We start from the raw sequence: 18,403 nt of genomic DNA on the forward strand, positions 1-18,403 counted from the left end.
TGGGATGAAACGTGCAGGTGGTGAACAGGTTGGTGACACCGTGGAGGCTGGAGGCGGAGGATTATAACATGTCCACAGATTAAAAACCCAAAGTGACGAACTTCCTGTAGTGCATCTCATCCATCAACACCTTCTTCTTCTTCTTCTTCTTCTTCTTCTTCTTCATCTTCTTCTTCTTCTAAATTCTCGACAGGTAGCGACTGGTGTTAAAGTACAATAGCGCCACCTGCTGAGTTGGTGCGCACATTGCCTATGGATTATTTACATTAATACGTATGTGTATTATAACATAAATTGTAATTTACTTTTTAATAGTCTTCTACAGCACATCAACGTGTTCTACTCTCAATCAAATGGTGTCAGTATACTGACTACATTAACAACAGGTATTGTTTATATTAAAGGTATGAAGACAGAGAAATCCAGAAAATGTGAATACAATTACACCTACTGTACACAAGGTGTCAGTAGTGTACAACTTTTTGCACATGGAAACAAACGGAAAAAGATCAGTAGGAGATCCCATTTAAGGAATTGGTGTTAAACAAAGTGAATCTAATCTAAAACTCTTCCTGTGAATCTTCTCATATCTGGATGGTCACATGATATATATTTTTTTTTGAAGGTGTCCTTTGCTGTTCTGTTCTGGACTGAGTGTCTGACGAGTCTGCTGTTGGCAGCGCTCCTGCTTTCAGACTGCTGAGGCAGGCAGAGGACAGGAAGTACATCCATCCCACAGAGGGTGGCAAACATCCCATCCTGCACTGCACAGGGCGCTGCGATTTCAAGGCATCCATGCTGTGTTGAGCAGCATAATGAGAGGCAAAAGAAAATGAGATCATTTATGAGGCCAGAGGATTTAAACTGCTTTAGATTTTTTAAATAGATTTCATTTCCTATGCTGGGCCCTTATGTTTAATATTTAATGATGTCCAATGTGCCCATATCTCCAGGGTGTATTGCTGTTTATAATGTAGATAAAACAAGCTGAACTGTAACCTGAGAAGATAATAACATAACCAGCTCCAGCCAAAGAAGAAAATAAATGCTTTCAAATACATTTCTACAATTTATAAAAATGACAAAGAAACATAAATGGTGTCCAATTGTCCAATTATCGAGGAGGATGCAGTTTAATCTCCCACAAAGCCTTCATAAAGCAGAGGATTATCACTGACATGCCACATTATCCAAATCATTAATGCCACTAATGACTTGCTTGTTGCATCCAGACAGCCTGCTGTGGAGGAGTGAAAGATTAAATATTAATTTTCCACCATCTGAGTTCACCTTATTGTTTAAGAAAAACATGTTTAAGGGGACAATCATCAAACCACTTAACTTTGTGTTGAGCTTCACTCTGGGGGCTGAACCCTCCACTGTAAGCCTAATGAGCAACATGAAATGAGCTTGTGAAAGCAAAGCAGTCATAAAACTGACATAATATATCTTCCCTTTATGTGTTTAATTGCTCTTTTAATATTGGTTGCTATTGACCGGCCAGGAAGATCTACAACCATGACGCAGGTTGTTGTGACGCACGAAATGGGCGTTTTTTTCTCTTGCTAAAACGCTGCAAAAAATGTTCGGCTCAGCATTTTGTTCAGTTTTCTGCAAATCCCTACTGTCGTGGATTAACAGATGAACACTTAACATTTAAAAATATTTCAATCCTTCTAGCACAATATCTTGTTTTTCAGATTTTTTAGCAGAACATGAGTAAAATGAAAGTTGGAAAATGTCCTCTCAAAAATGTTTCTACAAAATCTTTTGACTGTTCTAATAAATGTAGTTTTGCCCAAATTATAAATGAAGAAATAATAATCTATGACTGCTGCAGAGTTTTTGAACACTTTTTGCAGTGTTCACCTCCTCTTCCTCCCTCCTCCTCCTCCTCTGTAAAGACAGAAGGGGGCAGGACTTGTTGGAGCGGGCTGTATTACTGCTCTGGTACGGTGATGCTGTAGCTCACACGGGGCTTGAAGAGCCTCTCTGCTTATCTGGTTATAATAATAGGGAGGTGACCTGGTTTCAGCACTGCAGCTCGTCAACAGCTCCAGAGTACAGCGGAGATTTGCAGCCTGCCCCTCCCCGCCCGGTGCGTCTGACAGAGCGGGTGCCCTGGGAAGCCGTTCCTCCGCGGCAGTTTCAGCACCATTGGCCGGCGGTCGGAGCTGTCCACGCGTTCAGCACCTTTCCTCAGAAGCAGGGAGCGAAGACCAGAAAGGCAGCCCGGAGGAACCTCTCATCCTGAGAGAGACAGCTCAGTGCAGCATGGCGTCAAGATATATTGGCCTTTTTGTCCTTTTCCAGCTTCTAACCCTGAATGTAGTGAATCAGATATCTGCCTTTCCCACACCTACAGCCTCCACGGATGGTGAGTAAAATGAACTGTGGCGCGCTTGTTGTATTGCAACACTACTATAGAGAATTTAGAGCAGAAGAATCCCACAAAGTAGGCTAGAATAAAGCAATAAATATCTCCTTATTTACCACCTAAAATGTACAAATAAATAATAGCAATTTATGCATGTTTTCTATATTTGTATGTTGTTTGAGGAGCTCCAGTTTGAATTCTGATATGAACCTGTTGACTTGTAATACAGAACAAAAATCAGAGCTCTTAAAGTTGCGGTCAGGCTCAGCAGTGTGACCGCTGGTGTTTCTACCGACGCCTGGTTTTGTGGTTAAGGCCGCTTGAGGTCTATTTTCGCTGCAGTTTAATCTTTTGTTTGATAATCCGATTAAGCTCGGCCTCTGCGGTGGGGAGTTGAGAGAGCAGAGACACATCACATCACATTTCATGAAAGTTAAATGACAAGAAAGTTTCACCAGTCCAATAAATGGCAATATTATTTCTTTCTGTTGCAGATAAGAGTGTGTATAATAGACAGCTGACAGAAGAGAGACCCCTACAAGAGCAGGTAAACTCATGCCTCATGGATGATTTTTTTCCCTTCCAATATCCGGACACATGTGCTTTATGGCCACTTGTCAAACAACCTCCTTAATAACCCAGCAAACAGTATTAATCAGAGCTAATATCCTGAGTGGAAATTTTGTTTAATATTTGTCATCTCCCCCAGATTGCTGAGGCAGACAGTGTGAAGGCTGCAGTTCAGTCAGCTGGTAAGAAGAAACCTCATGGCCAATCAATGAATGACTTAATGTCCGCTTGCTGAGTGGATTCATGTTGCAGCATTTCCAGTAAAAGAGACTTCATCAGAAATCAGAGATGAGCTCGTCCTCAGTGTTTGTGTGTCTCTTGTTTTTTGTGGCCTGACAGAGAGCAAACTTCCCACCGCCTCCAAGGACGCCGAGTCAGAGCAGGACCACGATGATTTCACGATGCTCAAGTCACTGGCCGATGGCCAGAAACCAAAGGAGGCCGCTGAGGTGCCCGTTAAGAAGAAGGACCAGTACGTCCCTGATGAATCCGATTCCACCAAGAGCCGACGTCTCGTTGAGGATTACGATTCCACCAAAAACGGCATGGACTATGGTAAGTATCGGGGTATGAATCGCCACCATGCACTCCCTCCTTGGTGACCTTTGACCCCATCACCCTAGGGCTGGCCTTATGCCTCGTCTCAGTCACTGGCAAGCAACCAGGCGGACATTTTAAGAGAGAGAGAAGGCAGAGAAGACACGTGTGTGGTTGAAGGGGATAAGCAGACACAGATAGACGGAGTCAAAGCAGAACACGTGAAGGGAGGAGAGAAAGATTATCCTCTGGCTCCGCAAAAGTGAGAACTCAGCTTCACTTTTATCTTTTCACAGGAGGCACAGCTTCATATCAGTCAAATACAAATAAACATTTAAAGCTCTATTTGACCCAGTCCTTGAATTAATTGCCTTTTCAGTTTGTTAGCGTGTAATTTGAATCTTCAGCATAAAGCATTCTGTGAGGCGAGGCGACTTGCACACAAAGCACTGAGTGCCGCACGTCATCGATTCATGCGGTCAGTCCGGCAATGACAAGCAGCTCTTCACATTACGCTGCGTCTAAATTTGGCAAGCGCAGTTTAGATTAAATTTCTGGTTTTCAACAGTAGAGTGAGGCAAAAATAGGACCACTGTTTGGAGGTGAAGTGCATCTCTGATGATTCAATCTGCCTGTGCAGGCAAAAAAAAAATCTCTGGCACAGCTTTTTTTGTGCATTTGGGCCTTGGAAAGCAGGTTGTTATGTAAGTGTGAAGATGTTGTACACTTTCTTAGTAATGCAGAGGTGTCTAATAAAGAAATGCTTTATTTTCAGCTCATAAACATACAGAGAAAGAGTAGAGGTGAATGTGTGACAGTGTGTACTGGTCATAAAGATGAAAAATAAATGCCGTGTTCTTTTTTTAGATGATACTGAGAGCTTCCGTCAGGTGGATGGCACTCCACTGACGGCTGAAGACATCGTCCAGAAGATTGCCAACAAGATCTACGAGGAAGACGACAGAGGAGTCTTTGACAGAATCGTCTCCAAGCTGCTTAAACTGGGGCTGGTAAGTTGCAGCGCGGCATTCATTTCATCCCAGCATGCTGCATGGTATTCTCTCAACAGGATCTCTCTCTCTGTGTCTCTCTGTTTCCTCATTGGGAGCTCCTCTCAGCTGTGAATTACTTTTTTCACACTCAATAAGCAGTGTTGCAGTGCTCTAATTGCTCACTCAGATAGAGCGCTTGCACTCTGATCAATATGTGGTACATAGAAGTTTGTAGACCAGCCCGTCCTCACCAGAAAAACAACAATAAAGCTTTTAAAGAGTTTTAAAAAAGTGAATTCAAGTCAAGTGTTTACACTGCTATGCATCCTTCAATCACATATGTTATATTGTAATATGGTTGGTTATCATCCCATTCTGTCAGTTATGCAAAAGAACAGGACACGTTGTTCCATCACGTCTTGCAGCACACACATTTGATCCTGATCCATCTCTTTGTCTTCAGATCACAGAAAATCAGGCAGATACTCTAGAGTACCAGGTGGCTGAGGCTCTCCAGGATCTCATCACCAAAAATGCTAAAAACAATGAAATTGAGGACGTTGAGAGCAATGACCAACAAACCAGAGGAGAGCAGGACGACCAGGGTTCGGACACAAACACGGTAAGACAATGATAAATGATGCAATGATGGAGCCGACCAAAATAACAACAAAAAATTTCTTTCCAGGACTCATGGGAGCCACTCAGGCGGCGCTACAGTGATGACGAGGAGGACGAAGAGGAAGATGATGACGAGACAGGGGACGAGACTGATAGGGATGTCGAAGACACTGCAGGCAACACCTGGGACAAGGACACAGAGGGGGGCAATGAGGTGAGCCCTCGAGATGGGCTCCAGGACCTGCAGTACTTCCCAAACTTCTACCGTCTCCTCAGAAGCCTCGACTCAGGTACGAACACACACCGAGGTCACTGTGACATTTTCCATCCGAGCCGCAGCCATTTAAATCCAAAGATATCAGATCTTTAGATCGACAACAGGATGAGATAGCCGTTGTCATGGCGATATGGTTCTCAAACATGAGTCATTGCTGTTGTCTACCTTTGGTTACCCTTCACATCCCGCTCAGACACGCTCACACAGAGAGGACTAATTATTTATAATCCAGTCACCCTGACCCCTGTAGTGAAACACTATGTGGAAACAGTAACACCATGGTAACCAGTTACCACTGCCAGACTCTGGGAATGAATTTGTCCTCCCCTATGCTGTTACAGAACAAGACACTCAGGAAAGAGAGACGTTGATAACCATCATGAAGACGCTGATTGATTTCGTGAAGATGATGGTGAAATACGGCACCATTACACCAGAGGAGGGAGTGTCCTATCTGGGTGAGACATGATTAGCTCTATGTGTTTGAGGCATACAGTGCCTGAATGTGAGGTATTAAACTCACATTGTATGTATATCTGTGACTCATGAAGGACCCGGTGCCAGATACATTCTCTGACTCACTTAGTGGCACCAAGCTTGCCCCCTGCCTTGCATTGTTCTTGGCTATCAGAAAGTAATCGCCACCTTTTTTTTTTTTTGCATGGATTACATTTGCAGCAGAAGCAGCTACTATCATATCTTAGCAAGCCCAAAGAGTTCGGATGAATTCACTGAAAACAGATGTGTTGCTATATTAGGTAACTAAGCTTTAGCAAGGAGTGAGCATAAACATCATTTATATTCAAATCAGTGCATAGAATTAAGATGACTGAGAAATGTAAGGTTTATTTAGTGCCATTAAATACAATCAATACATTTATATACAGATATATATAGTTGTAGTATTAATTGCAAACAACCCAGAAACATCCTTGTATATATAAATGCAAGAGCCTTTGCATTATCCTCTAGTGCACTCGCCTTTCTCGGTCCCTGGTCTATTTGTGCTGGTTGATGTTCGCTGTCAGGCAATGCAGTGAAGTGTGAAGCCTGAAGAAGACATATTAGTGTCAGGGGCACTCTGTATGACCAGGCTGTTGTTTTTATGGCTGGTCATTACAGCTGTAGCTAGTGGTAAGGTCAGCCCACCTGTAAGGGACAGCTGTCATCTGTGTGTGTGTTTGTGTGTGTGAGAGAGGCTGGGGAAATCCAGGCACAACATTTCTTATTTAAATAACATTTAGTTCCAGAAGAACAAAATAGCACTAATAATTAGATTATATTAAATATATATATTAAATTATAATTATGATTACAATGTTGTGTTTCAAGCTCATCATATGTTTTCCAAATCTCATGATAAGGTGTTAAAAAATGTTAAAAGTTATACAAACAAAAACAACCAACGTGTTTAAGTGCATCCAAGCAGGCTGTAGAGGGATTAATCAATTCCCCTTCACATGACCCCCAGCAGCAGCTGGCCATTGTTGTCTCTTAGAGGAAAGCCACTGACCACTGCTGACGTTACTCTCCAGAACAAAACAAGCCTATACCATTACACGAGATGTGAGTTTCCATGGCAACCCCCACTGGTTTAATGTTGTAGTAGTATACGTTGTAAGGGGATAATGGAGTGGAATTCCACCATCGCCTAGCAACACATGAATGCCCCTCCTCCCCACCTCCGCCTCCTGTCATGCTGTGATGCTCCAATGAGTCATCCAGGTACACAAGTGAATACACACAGCTGTCCGTCAATTCTAATCTGCCTGTGGGTGAAGCAGGGCTTCAAGATGGAGAGAGAGATGCAGGGGAAGGGAAGGAAATGTGTGTGTGTGGGTGGGTTGGTGGGGGTCGGCAGGGGGACTGGAAGAAATAATGGGCTTCCACTGTGCTACAGGTGGGAGGTGTAGAAAGTGAAAGGGAGAATGAGATGATTAGATAACGTGAAATACAAGAAGGAGTTTGGAGTGAAGACAGAGATGAAGCTGAAAGGTTACGATGATGAATTTGAGCCTTCTCTTTGTTCTTCTTCTTATCTAATGTCCAGATAAACACACAGCTCCTCCGGTTTAATCTGCAGTCATATTTTCTCAGCTTTTTATTATTATTTTGATAACCTACAGTTAAAGGCTGGACTATAAACAGATAATGAGTAACAATATAGTAAAAGACACTCATTACAGCTGCTTTTATGACATTGTAGAGTGTTATAGTGCTTCTAAATGTCACACTGTGGGGTCAATCTTGATAAAGAGGATGTAATTTTAGCTGATCTCTGATGTGTGTGTGTCCAGAACATCTGCTACCTTTATTTTTCCAACATTATGTTTGCCCTGTTGTTAATCCAGACAGGACTAGCCATATGATGTGTTTGTGTCTCTCTACATGTTCTAATCCCTTTGGGAAAACATGATAATCTAACCCCTTTTAATAGTTGTGATAACACACTGAGGATTATTTAACAAGTTCTACAAATAAGAGTCGTCCTGTTTAGTCTAAATTTAGCATTTTTATTTATTTTTTTTAGTCTTGCGTATACAACAAATGAAGCCAGGGAGAATAAACTATATATTTGTGTAATTTGTTATCTCTAATGTACATAGGCTGTTGATGGAAAAACACAAGCTTATGCTCTTTCCTATCATTATACAATTGTATCTTATTTTCATTAATTAGATGAAACCCTATTTGTAATGATAATCAGGCTCTGAGTCACACGAGAACACTGTCGGGTCAGCCTGCATTCAGCGCCTGCAGCATGAACTGACGACACGATGCTGATGAAATCTAAAGTAAATGTTTGCCCTGTGTCACCCCCGCCTGCAGAGAACCTGGATGCTATGATAGCCATGCAGACCAAGAACAAACTGGGCAAGTCTCTCGTTCCTTCTGACTTCACCGGACCCAACGGTAAACAGACTCACAAGCGATTGTTCAAACATTGTCTGTAACCATGGCTTGAAGCAGCACTAAATAATATATATAATATAAATATTGTGTTTATTGGGTTTATTGTTTATTGAGTTTTGTGCCAGTGTATTTTCCTGAGTGGGTAGCAGTGGGCAGGAGAAAAGAGAGCCAAGAATTAATCATGAACACATCACTCTGTATGAAAGTACATCTTTATACTGCACATTTATACAGGAAAAAAAAACAAAATATACAGAATATTGTGTTAAAAGTGTATAGTACTGCTACAGTAGGTATCTCTACCAGCTTGTGAGCAACAGCTCATAGTACTGCATGTATACTTTGCTTGTTTGTAGGGAAAAACATGGATGAAGATGACAACACCAAAGCCGAAGCTGCCAAAATGCAGAAGGAATACGAAAACCTGAAGGACTCAACCAAGGAGGAGCAGCCGTCAACTGAGACCAGTCAGTCTTCCCTGAAATCCTGATAACCCAATGAAACATGATTAGCTTTTAGTTTTGTTTTTATTTGATAAAATAGCGTAAACATTTAGATTACATTTGTGCCCATCACCAATCATCCCTTGTAAACTGCACAGCTCATTTTTGTATGTTCTTTTTTTGATGCATCATGTTTTCATATTTTTGTTTTGTGCCTCACAAAGGTCTCAAATAAACACATAATTCACCCACACAGCAAATTCCCACCACATCACTTTGATGAAGTAAATGGCTGATCATACTTTCACTCTGCCTCACTGACAGGAAATAAACAACAGCACAGTGTAGTCTGGGCCAATAATAATGAAGTCCCTGATGTCTCTGAACTAGGCCAGTCCAATATCACTCGCGGGAAAAGCTTGTCGCAGCGACCATTATTCTGTGTCCCTGTACCCCCTCATCAATCTAATCCACGCAGATGCATAAAAAGCGCACATCAAACTGAAACATAGAGCGGGATTACCACTGGGACATTCGTTTTTATCAGGAAATGAAGGAAACACTGAGTGCGTGCTGAGTTGCATAACACGATGTTTATGAAAATTTAGGGCAGGCACATTTAATCTGGGGTTTAGCAGTCACAACATTAAATCTGAAACTGCAGATCTTTTTTTTTTCCTTCTCGTTATTAAACCCAGCAGCACTACTGGTAGTTTAATAAATTAAAAAAGCAGACTTTTATGTTTCCTCTGCTACAGATATACAAAAAAATGAAGCAAGGTTTTTGCTTTAGGAATTTTCTGTGCTGTTAAATAATTAATAAGTTTTACTCTTTGGAGAAAAACATGTCTCTTCTGAGCATTAGAGAACAAGTACTTTTTTGTCACAGCATTTGTCACAGCATCTTTTCAGCCCCCTCATTCTGTCTCTCTTTTCAGGCCAGCCTGGAAAATCAGAGACTTATCTGGAGGCCATCAGGAAGAACATCGAGTGGCTGAAAAAACACAACAAAGACGAAGGCAAAGATGGTGAGACATGTTCCCTTTACTGGGAAATATTGACGAGAAAAACCGCAAACAGATCCGAATAACACTCACGCTTCCATTAAATCGACCCTTCTTAGAAAACATCAATTGCAAAAACCCCTTCCTCTTCACTGAACAGTGTCAGGTCAGGGAGGTGACGCACTAAAGAACAGACTATTTGAAGCCTCCTTTTGTCAGCCTCTATTTGCAATTTAAAAGAGTGTGGGATACCAGGATGCTAGACGCTTCTCTCCAGATCTCATGAATATGGATGCTTCTTAATAAGCCTGTCCTAATTACTTTTGATTACAGCTGCCTTGTTCAGAAACAAAAATGTATTCATGTATCCCCTCCTACCTGTTCCTCATCATTTGTGGCACGTGTGTGTGTATTTCACTGCTTTTACCCATGCTGTAACTGCTAGTAGAAGCAGCATATGACCTAGAGTTAACTGCAGCAACTGAGCTGTGAAAACTGTAAAAACACACACACACAGCAGCAGCAGCATATTCATCTATCAGGAGCCTGCTGTTGGGCTCTCCACAGTGTAAAATCAATGCCCCAGTGGTGCTTAATTAAGCAGAGGAGAATGAAATGTTAATGAGTTCTCACTATTCAGGCCATATACCCACTGGTGATCATCTCAGTAGGATGTCTTAGGCAAACAAAAAAAAACTTCTAGCTCAGTGAGATTTACCCCTGACCTAATCTAAGATTACCAGTAAGTGAATCCAGACAAAAGAAAAGTTTGACCCAGATTCTTGTGAGCATCTTTAACACAGAAGAAATAAAGAAGAGTAAAGGGAAGCTGAGGACCAGGAGCAGCAGGGAACTATTTGTTGGGAGCTCATCTCTGACCTCACTCTATATAGACCACCTCATTAATATTCAAGTGTGTGGAGTGGTTGTCCTGGACAACAGGGGCCTCCCTGCCTGCCTGCCTGTCAGTGAAGTGAGCAGAGGGCACAGACAGATAATGGTACAAGAAAAGACTCACACACAGACACAACCAGTTTTCCCAGAGTGGAACTCTCAGACAGTAAATGATCCACATTTCTAACACACCTTGTTCCACTGCTCCCATCCTCTTTCTGTCTTTGGCTAGTGTACAGCTGGAGGAGAACAAAAGCCCTTTTAGCAGCGTCATAGAAACAGAGAGGGAGACGTGCCATTTATTGTGTTTACTCTACCAGAAGCACCCATTAGGACCATCTCAGCAGACTCCATGTGTGTGTCATAATGGGTGTATGTGTATCTACGCCTACACACCACAGAGATTAGCCAGAGGAGCAGATGGACGTAGAGGCGACATCCTGGTTTTGGATCTTGTCTCCTCACAGCCAAGATTGAAGGAAGCGCTGCGGTGCGCCTAATCACATTCTGTTAATCCCTCACGCACGTCATGCTTGCCATCAGCAGCAACTGTATCTCTAAGAAATGCAATAAATTTCTTCCTCTGGAGATGTCATTAGGAAGCAGCAGAGGTGGGACTTTTGGATGCCCGCTATCCTTCTGTTGCCACATCATTCAGAGAGACAGACTTGAGATGAAGTGGCGCTGCAGCTGCCTGCTCTCATTTGTTATTGTGATGGATAATACATGTTCTGGGTCTGGCTGTCATCTCTAAATATAGCAGCCTCATGGTGCAAATGATAATGACTTGTTTAGAGCAAGGTGATCACAGACTGTGCTCCAAAAACAGGTAAATTCTCACTTCAGACTGTGGTTTCTTCTTAGCCTCAGACAGACAAACATGCATTGACCTTAATCCTCCCTGAAGCTTGTTTGGGTGTCCCATCTTAAGGACACGTTGCTTCCAGAGTTTAATGTCTGATCTTCGTGATCTTCCTTTCCTGTGTGAGCCTCAGATTATGAATCATTTACCATCCCTGTCTCTCCAGATTATGACCTGTCCAAGCTGAAGGATTTCATGGACCAGCAGGTTGATTCGTACATCGAGAAGGGCATTATCGCCAAAGATGAAGGGGACACCATCAAGAGGATCTACAGCAGCCTGTAATACTTATCATCCAACCTCTGGCCCTAAAACACAGGACTCAATCTGACCCTTTACAGTTATTCTCCATGGCATGGTAAAGTATATACTGTGTATTCAAAACTACCTGCTTAGGGGAACTCGCTTACCCTCTGACATTCCCAAGATGTAACTGATTCTATTTGCACGCAAAAATTGCAGAGTAATAATCATTAGTCATAAATCAGATTATTTTATGTAACAGACTCACCGAACATGATTCTAGCATTTACTCCAACCTGATTCCAGTGGGAAATGAATGTTATGAGAGTATGATGCTGTAGCTTCTGTCATGAGTCCAATAATATTTTGGCAGCAAATTGTACTCATTATGTTACCTGTCTTGGCCAGTTATATTTCTTTTTTCCTCCCTCAGTGTGTATGTAACGTGTTCTTTGCTTTTTATTTTACTGGAAAATATATTTGTTGTTTTTAATCATGTCAGTTTGTGCTATCTGTTCTGCTGTAACTCCTCTGAAGCCCACTAGGGGGCAACATCTGACATCATCATCAATTCTCTCTGCATGTCTCATCGAGTTCCATCTCTGTAGAGGCAACAGATTAAGAAGTATTTTTAACTGTAAATATTTGTGATTTTTTTCCTAAAGTTGTAAAAGCAATTAAAACATTGCCTTTTCTTTACCTGTGTACTCAACTCTGATGATGGTGGCACATTTGCACATGCTCAAACAAGCCTGCATTATGTAAAAAAAAAAAAAAAAAAAAAGATGTTCACATCTGGCTTAAATACATATTTATTCTCCCCAAACAAAAACAATACAACTTAAAAGCACAATAAAACTGCTGTTACAGACAGTTGTCCACACACATAAATAATGCATTCACACTTCAAAAATAGAGCAGTCCCTTCTGTTTCCAAAGGAAAAAACAAAACAAAAAACCTTGTATGAGGCAAATATTCGAAGGCTTGAGTCCACCCACCGCCTCCGATTCGGATGTGAGCTCATACCGGGGTAAACACTTATGAGGAAGGCCTGAATACACTTCCCAATGAGCCTATTCTAGGTGGAGATTTAGAACATCAGAGGCAGTTAGCAAGTCTTAACAAGCTAATCCTTCTTGAATTGCTTAGCGCCATGTGTGTGACAACGTGTGTGAACATATGCAGCAGGTGGGTTCTGTACAGCAGCTTCACAAGCATATGATGAGTGGATGGGCACGTGTGCTTATTTATATCCGCTGTAGGTTGCCTGGTAAAACTGTATAAAACAATAATAATTTACATCTCCTATCAATAAATAAAAAGGCAAAACATGACACATTTCACATGATTAGGTAAACACAAAAAGGAAAAGAAAACAGTAAGGTTGTGGTATCTTTGTGTGTGTGTGTGTGTCCAAGAAGCGGCTTCAGGTAAACTGACTGGTCATTTATATGTCCTGGTATGATGTCGCGGGGGGCGTGTAGTTATCTTCATTGCTCCTGCAAATGACATAAAAACACATTTAGTGAAGTTGCATTCCATTTGTGTGCTCACAGACACACACTCTCTCTCCATCTGCTTCACAGTGTCTAGGTGGGCAAGTGAATAATGGATGAAGCTAACCACGTAGCTGTGTTGTTCTCAGTCTGCAGCATCTCATCTGTCAGTACAAAACGCCAATATCCCACCATGCATTAAGAGCTTAATATTTTTGTAATCAACTTCAACCACTTCTTCAGAAATAGATATCAGATATCACAAAGCCTTTCATTAGATTCCTCTTGGAAGCCATGTAGCTGCATTAATGAGCGCATTTATTATAGAAAAATCAAACCGGAAGATAGAGAATGAAAAGGATGGATTCACATCATAAATTTAAAGGCAATAAGGCAGAAAGAATGCTGGTGTAGGGTAATAGATTTTCACCAATATTTCCCTGACTGGAACAAAAGCATCTTAAGGGACAATATTTTGAAATATTTAGTGAAGTATATAGTCTTGTGTAAAATGTAAAACCAATTAAGTTTCCAAAGTTATTTAAGCACACAGTGAAGTTGCCCAATCTCACATTATGCTACTCTTTTTACTTCATCTTTTACATATAAGCCAAGCAATAAAAGGACATTATCAACAAACATGTTTCTGCCGTCAGTGAGGTCATGGTCCAAGAAACAATTGAGATAGATTGCGAAACAGGATTAGCTACTACCTGTCTTTACATTTTTTTCTAAATCATCCTTAGATATTTAAATATTTGAATTACTTTTAAAATTTACTTTAAAGTGCTTAATCAATAAAATTATGATTACAGTCATTTTAAATAATCGGAAGGATGTCTCTGAACCAGGAAGCATACTGCAGCATAGTATAATATATCAGGAGTTTGTAATCACACACAATAAAAACTTACAAGGACAAAAATGTTTGGCTTAAATTGTTTGTGGTTTGCTTCCCCCTCAAGCAGGCATGCTGTCTGTGTTTGCGCTGTAAAGTGCATTCTGTTTGTCTAAACACAATGCAGCTCCGGGCCAGCCCTTTTATGTGGCTGGAGTCAGAGACAGGACTTAGCACAAAGCTTAGCTTTGCCTGCAGTGGTAGGTAAACATTTAAAGTAAAAAAAGGTTTGTGCAATCAAGGCTTGTATCGCTGTAAAACGAGTCTACTAGCACATGATTACAACAAGAAATAGTGTGGGCTGTGTGTTAACTGCATAAAAAAGCATGTAATGGCATACTGTGACAGACAATATATTAACTGTTGGTAACAGTATGTTAGTGATAAAAAACCTGAGAACCTGGAATTTAAGAATAGACATAAGGAAGATCTATACACATAAGAGGATGGAAATAAAAGGTTTACAACCTTTGTAGGAAATTTTGCAGGAAGGTTCGAAGAGATGAGAGCGAACCTTTACATTACCATTTACACAACAGCTATTCGATTCATTTAGGTAGTAAAAGGTTGACATGATTCAGCTAACCCTGTTGTATCATTCTGTGGCCAAATTAACTATGATACTGTATTATCAGTAGATGGCTGTGATGACATAAAGCCCTATCTCATGTCTCTGACTCATCAGTTAGATAAAATTCTATAATAGAGAGAGTTATCCTAAGGCCACATCATGATTCTGAAAATATATTGGTATAATAAACATAATAATGGTATATGAGCAAAACACTTTATAGAGCCCGGAGTGGAAAAACTGTGTATGTGTGTCAGACCTAAATAAGTAGTGTGACTCAGTCCTCACCAAACTCATAAGACCAGCAAGGTCTGTTTTTCCATGAATGGGGGTGTGACAGGCTTCCACTACTACTTCACTACTAAGCAGCAGATGAGAGAGTTCTCTGTCTCAGCATGCAGTGTCAGGCAGGAATGCACAGGCCTGATTCAGCAACCCAGTCTTCTGCTAAATACCTGACTGGCATCTAACCGGTACAGCAGAACCCTGATTTCTATCATTAATTCTTGCACTGCAAAAACATTTCCACAAACTAAATGACCCCACTGCAAGTGTCACAGCAGGCTTGCCTGGCCACGCGTTGTGTGCCTGTGGCCACTACAGGCACTGTTTTAGTGCAATGGAGGATTATAGTGATATGGTGTCAAAAGTTTTCAAGTTTCCAAATTTTTAAAAACAACTTCCCAGATGGATGTGTGTCACAAAATATCTGGTGTGTCAGTTGGACCTGTGTGGATTTAAATAATGCAAACCATATAGTTTAAATAAAGATGGATGGACCTTCTGGGACCTTATTTACATGTTTTCAGCAGAGCAGGTTTTGAACATAAGTCAGTGTAAGAGGCACCAATGTATTGCTAGTGGAGCTAAGGTGTGCAGGCATCTGTGCATGCAGGCTGGATCTGAGGGACCCACGCTATTAAAGGTAGGGTAGGAGATTTCATTCTGATGCAGTTTTTCACATTAAAACGAAGAATATTAATCATTTGTGGAAGCTATATAACGCTAAAAACATCAGCCAATCATCCGGGTGGACCCTGCGTGGAGTATTGGCTGGTTGTTACTCTCTTCCTGCTCTGCACGCACCAGAGAGGTACGTGCATGATGGCCAAAGTCACAGACCACAGCTCGTCTTCAGGTAATGCGCGTCCATGTGATTGGGAGGCGTGGCTTCGGGGTGAGCTCCGAGAGAAAGGGGTGTGTGTTTACTTTCAAATTCTGGCTGACTCTGAGTTTTCAAAATCTCCTACCCTACCTTTAATGTATCCTGTCAGCTAACTCAATATACAGCACTGTGTTTAAGATTATGATAATGCCTGACCACTATCAAACCAAGGAATACCATACTCAACAAATAGAAGTCTAAGAGGGACAAAGGAAAACATGGCCGCTTCAGCTGACCATGAGTTTTCACAGTCTGGTCTGAAAGCCTGTGCTCATCAACACACTCATCAGCACACCTCACCTGACTTCCTCTTCTTTCAGCCTGCGTGCAGCCTGCTTTGACTGTTTAATTTGCAAGTCCAGTCTATGTAAGAAGTCTTTGGCTGAAAGCTCCTCTGGCTGAGGGGGTTTGGATTCCTCAGGGGGTGGGGAAGAGGGCGGCGAGGGTCCCTCAATATCCTGTGTCACAACGCAGGGTGTATCTGCCTCCTGGCATGAGGTTTCACTGTCCCCATCTGGAGACTCCAAAGACAGTCCATTAAATATGAAGCGCTTCTCCGACACCACAGGGATGTTCAGGCTGTGTCTCAAGAAGATGCAGTCGTTGCTGAATAGCTTATTGGCTCTCTTAATTTGCTCCATCTGGGGGACAGCAGAAAAGACATTGAGGGTATGTAGGGTATTCAATCATAAAGATTGCATTGCATTAGAAATCGTATATAACTTTGTGACTGACTGCAGGCAAGAGGTCAACAAGAAAAGAAAAGATTTAAGTGGATAGAGAACTTTCTTTTATCAGGTCTGTTCCTTGCCACAAGCGGGAGGAGCAGTGGGGCAAATATTGGTGCTAATATTTTCACAAACGTGTTACTAATTGACAAACTCTTCACTTTCACTCACTTTTCTGCTTTGTCTGCTCAAAGACAAGATTGGAAATCTTCTATTGGAATATGTCCTCCATCGCACACTTATTCGTAGGAAAAATATAATGTCTGTGTCGCATTTTGTTTGCTCTGGCATTACTTCTCAAAATGGTATTACTTCAGTTTGAGAAGTAAGTACATAAGAGGAAACAGTCTTAGAAGTAGTTCCTGTATAGGCCTACCAGGTGCCCACATCACTCAGGTTTCTAAGTAGCCTACATCACCTGTGTTAACCAGGGTAATCAAACAGTGTTGTGGTGTCATATCAATGAACATTCAATCAATGGACCTGTCACGATGCTGTGGGTGGCTCGTTGCAGATGAAATGAATTATACCCACTTTCAATTAGAATTTAATGCTGAGCTAACCATCACAAACTATCACTCCCGTGGTTGAGGAACAACCTTACCGTGACACCGTACTTGAGAGCAATCCCTTGCAGGGTATCACTGTCTGTAACCCGATGCTCTATGTATTTCTCCCCCAGAGAGGCCGTGACGCTGGCTGTGCTTCCGTACGACCGGATCTTGGTTCGAGCCAGACTCTGGGACAGTTCGCTCTCTGACTCGGAACCGGACCTGGACCGAGGAAAGATGGGCTGGGCAAATCGTCCTCCTCCATCCCGCATCGGCAGGACGGGTGAGAACTCCGCCATCTTCTTTTGAATAAATAAAGCCCGGTGGCCTCCGTTTGTTTTAACGCTCCGGTTGGCCTGTTGCTGTAAAGTCAGTCGCCGATTTAAGCGGCAGGAAGATTCCTATCCCGGGTCATGTTGAGCCCGTCAACCCCAGGGATAAGCGACATGTTTAGGGGTCCACCACCTCACTGCTGGCTTTTGTCATCTATCCGTTACGTTGACGTAGTAACGTACGGAACGTCAGAGAGGAACAACAATAATACCATTTCCGGTTACGCTTTCAAAATAATTCACAGACTAACGCGATAATTACGAATGGTGAATGAAAAATTTTGAAGCAAAAAATACTTGAAATGCACTAAGCAAAACTTTTATTTATATCTTGTGACTAATGATACTACACAGGCCTGGTTAATCACCTTATTTTTATGACAGTAACAGAAATTTGCTAACTTCCGGTTAATAACTTCCTGGCACGTTAGCTAAGTTTTTACAAAACATATCACTACTGCTACAACTAAAATGAATTAGGAGATAAACGACACGAATTTACTGATCTGTATGATTTGTACTAGTAATAATATAGAAGCTACACACATGATAGTATATAGTACCTGAGCTAGCGTTATGTGAGCTAAAATAGCTCATTTTAGCACTGAACTACCTGCCCCCTGTCTATAGAAACAAGAAATAACAAAACTATTAATTACTCATGCAAAAAAGCCAGACATTCACAGCACTTTAAAGTCAACCAAGGGCAGTTTATGTCAAATATGGTAACACATTTATACCTAAATTCTGAAGTTTGGGCTTCATATCCTCAGATGCCCTGAATAATTAGGTTCACTGTGAAGAAATAGACTTGGTAATAGGAGGCCTTATCATCACATTGTGATCCCAAGTTATCAGGTCTTATTTGCTTCAGTTCACTTGTACATGGTGCATTTTACCAAATTAAATTGTCTGTAATCAAGTTAGT

General features: G+C 41.5%; 2 protein-coding genes across 2 annotated transcripts; one reads left to right on the forward strand and one right to left on the reverse strand.

The window, feature by feature from the left end:
* Positions 1–1,949: 1,949 nt before the first annotated feature.
* scg3 (secretogranin III) lies at positions 1,950–12,432 on the forward strand. Its single transcript, XM_028401913.1, has 12 exons — positions 1,950–2,377; positions 2,872–2,924; positions 3,087–3,129; positions 3,287–3,502; positions 4,352–4,494; positions 4,940–5,098; positions 5,165–5,387; positions 5,716–5,832; positions 8,204–8,287; positions 8,644–8,754; positions 9,669–9,758; positions 11,657–12,432. Exons 1-12 carry the CDS (start codon positions 2,275–2,277, stop codon positions 11,773–11,775), a joined length of 1,461 nt encoding a protein of 486 aa, XP_028257714.1. The 5' UTR covers positions 1,950–2,274; the 3' UTR covers positions 11,776–12,432.
* Positions 12,433–12,529: 97 nt separating this feature from the next.
* lysmd2 (LysM, putative peptidoglycan-binding, domain containing 2) lies at positions 12,530–17,652 on the reverse strand. Its single transcript, XM_028401899.1, has 3 exons — positions 17,197–17,652; positions 16,165–16,505; positions 12,530–13,233 (listed from the first exon to the last, which is right to left on the reverse strand). The coding sequence occupies exons 1-3, from the start codon at positions 17,440–17,442 to the stop codon at positions 13,182–13,184; spliced, it is 639 nt and encodes a 212-aa protein (XP_028257700.1). The 5' UTR covers positions 17,443–17,652; the 3' UTR covers positions 12,530–13,181.
* Positions 17,653–18,403: the final 751 nt, after the last annotated feature.

Source organism: Parambassis ranga, chromosome 3 (genome assembly GCF_900634625.1).
Source record: "Parambassis ranga chromosome 3, fParRan2.1, whole genome shotgun sequence".
NCBI lineage: Eukaryota > Metazoa > Chordata > Actinopteri > Ambassidae > Parambassis > Parambassis ranga.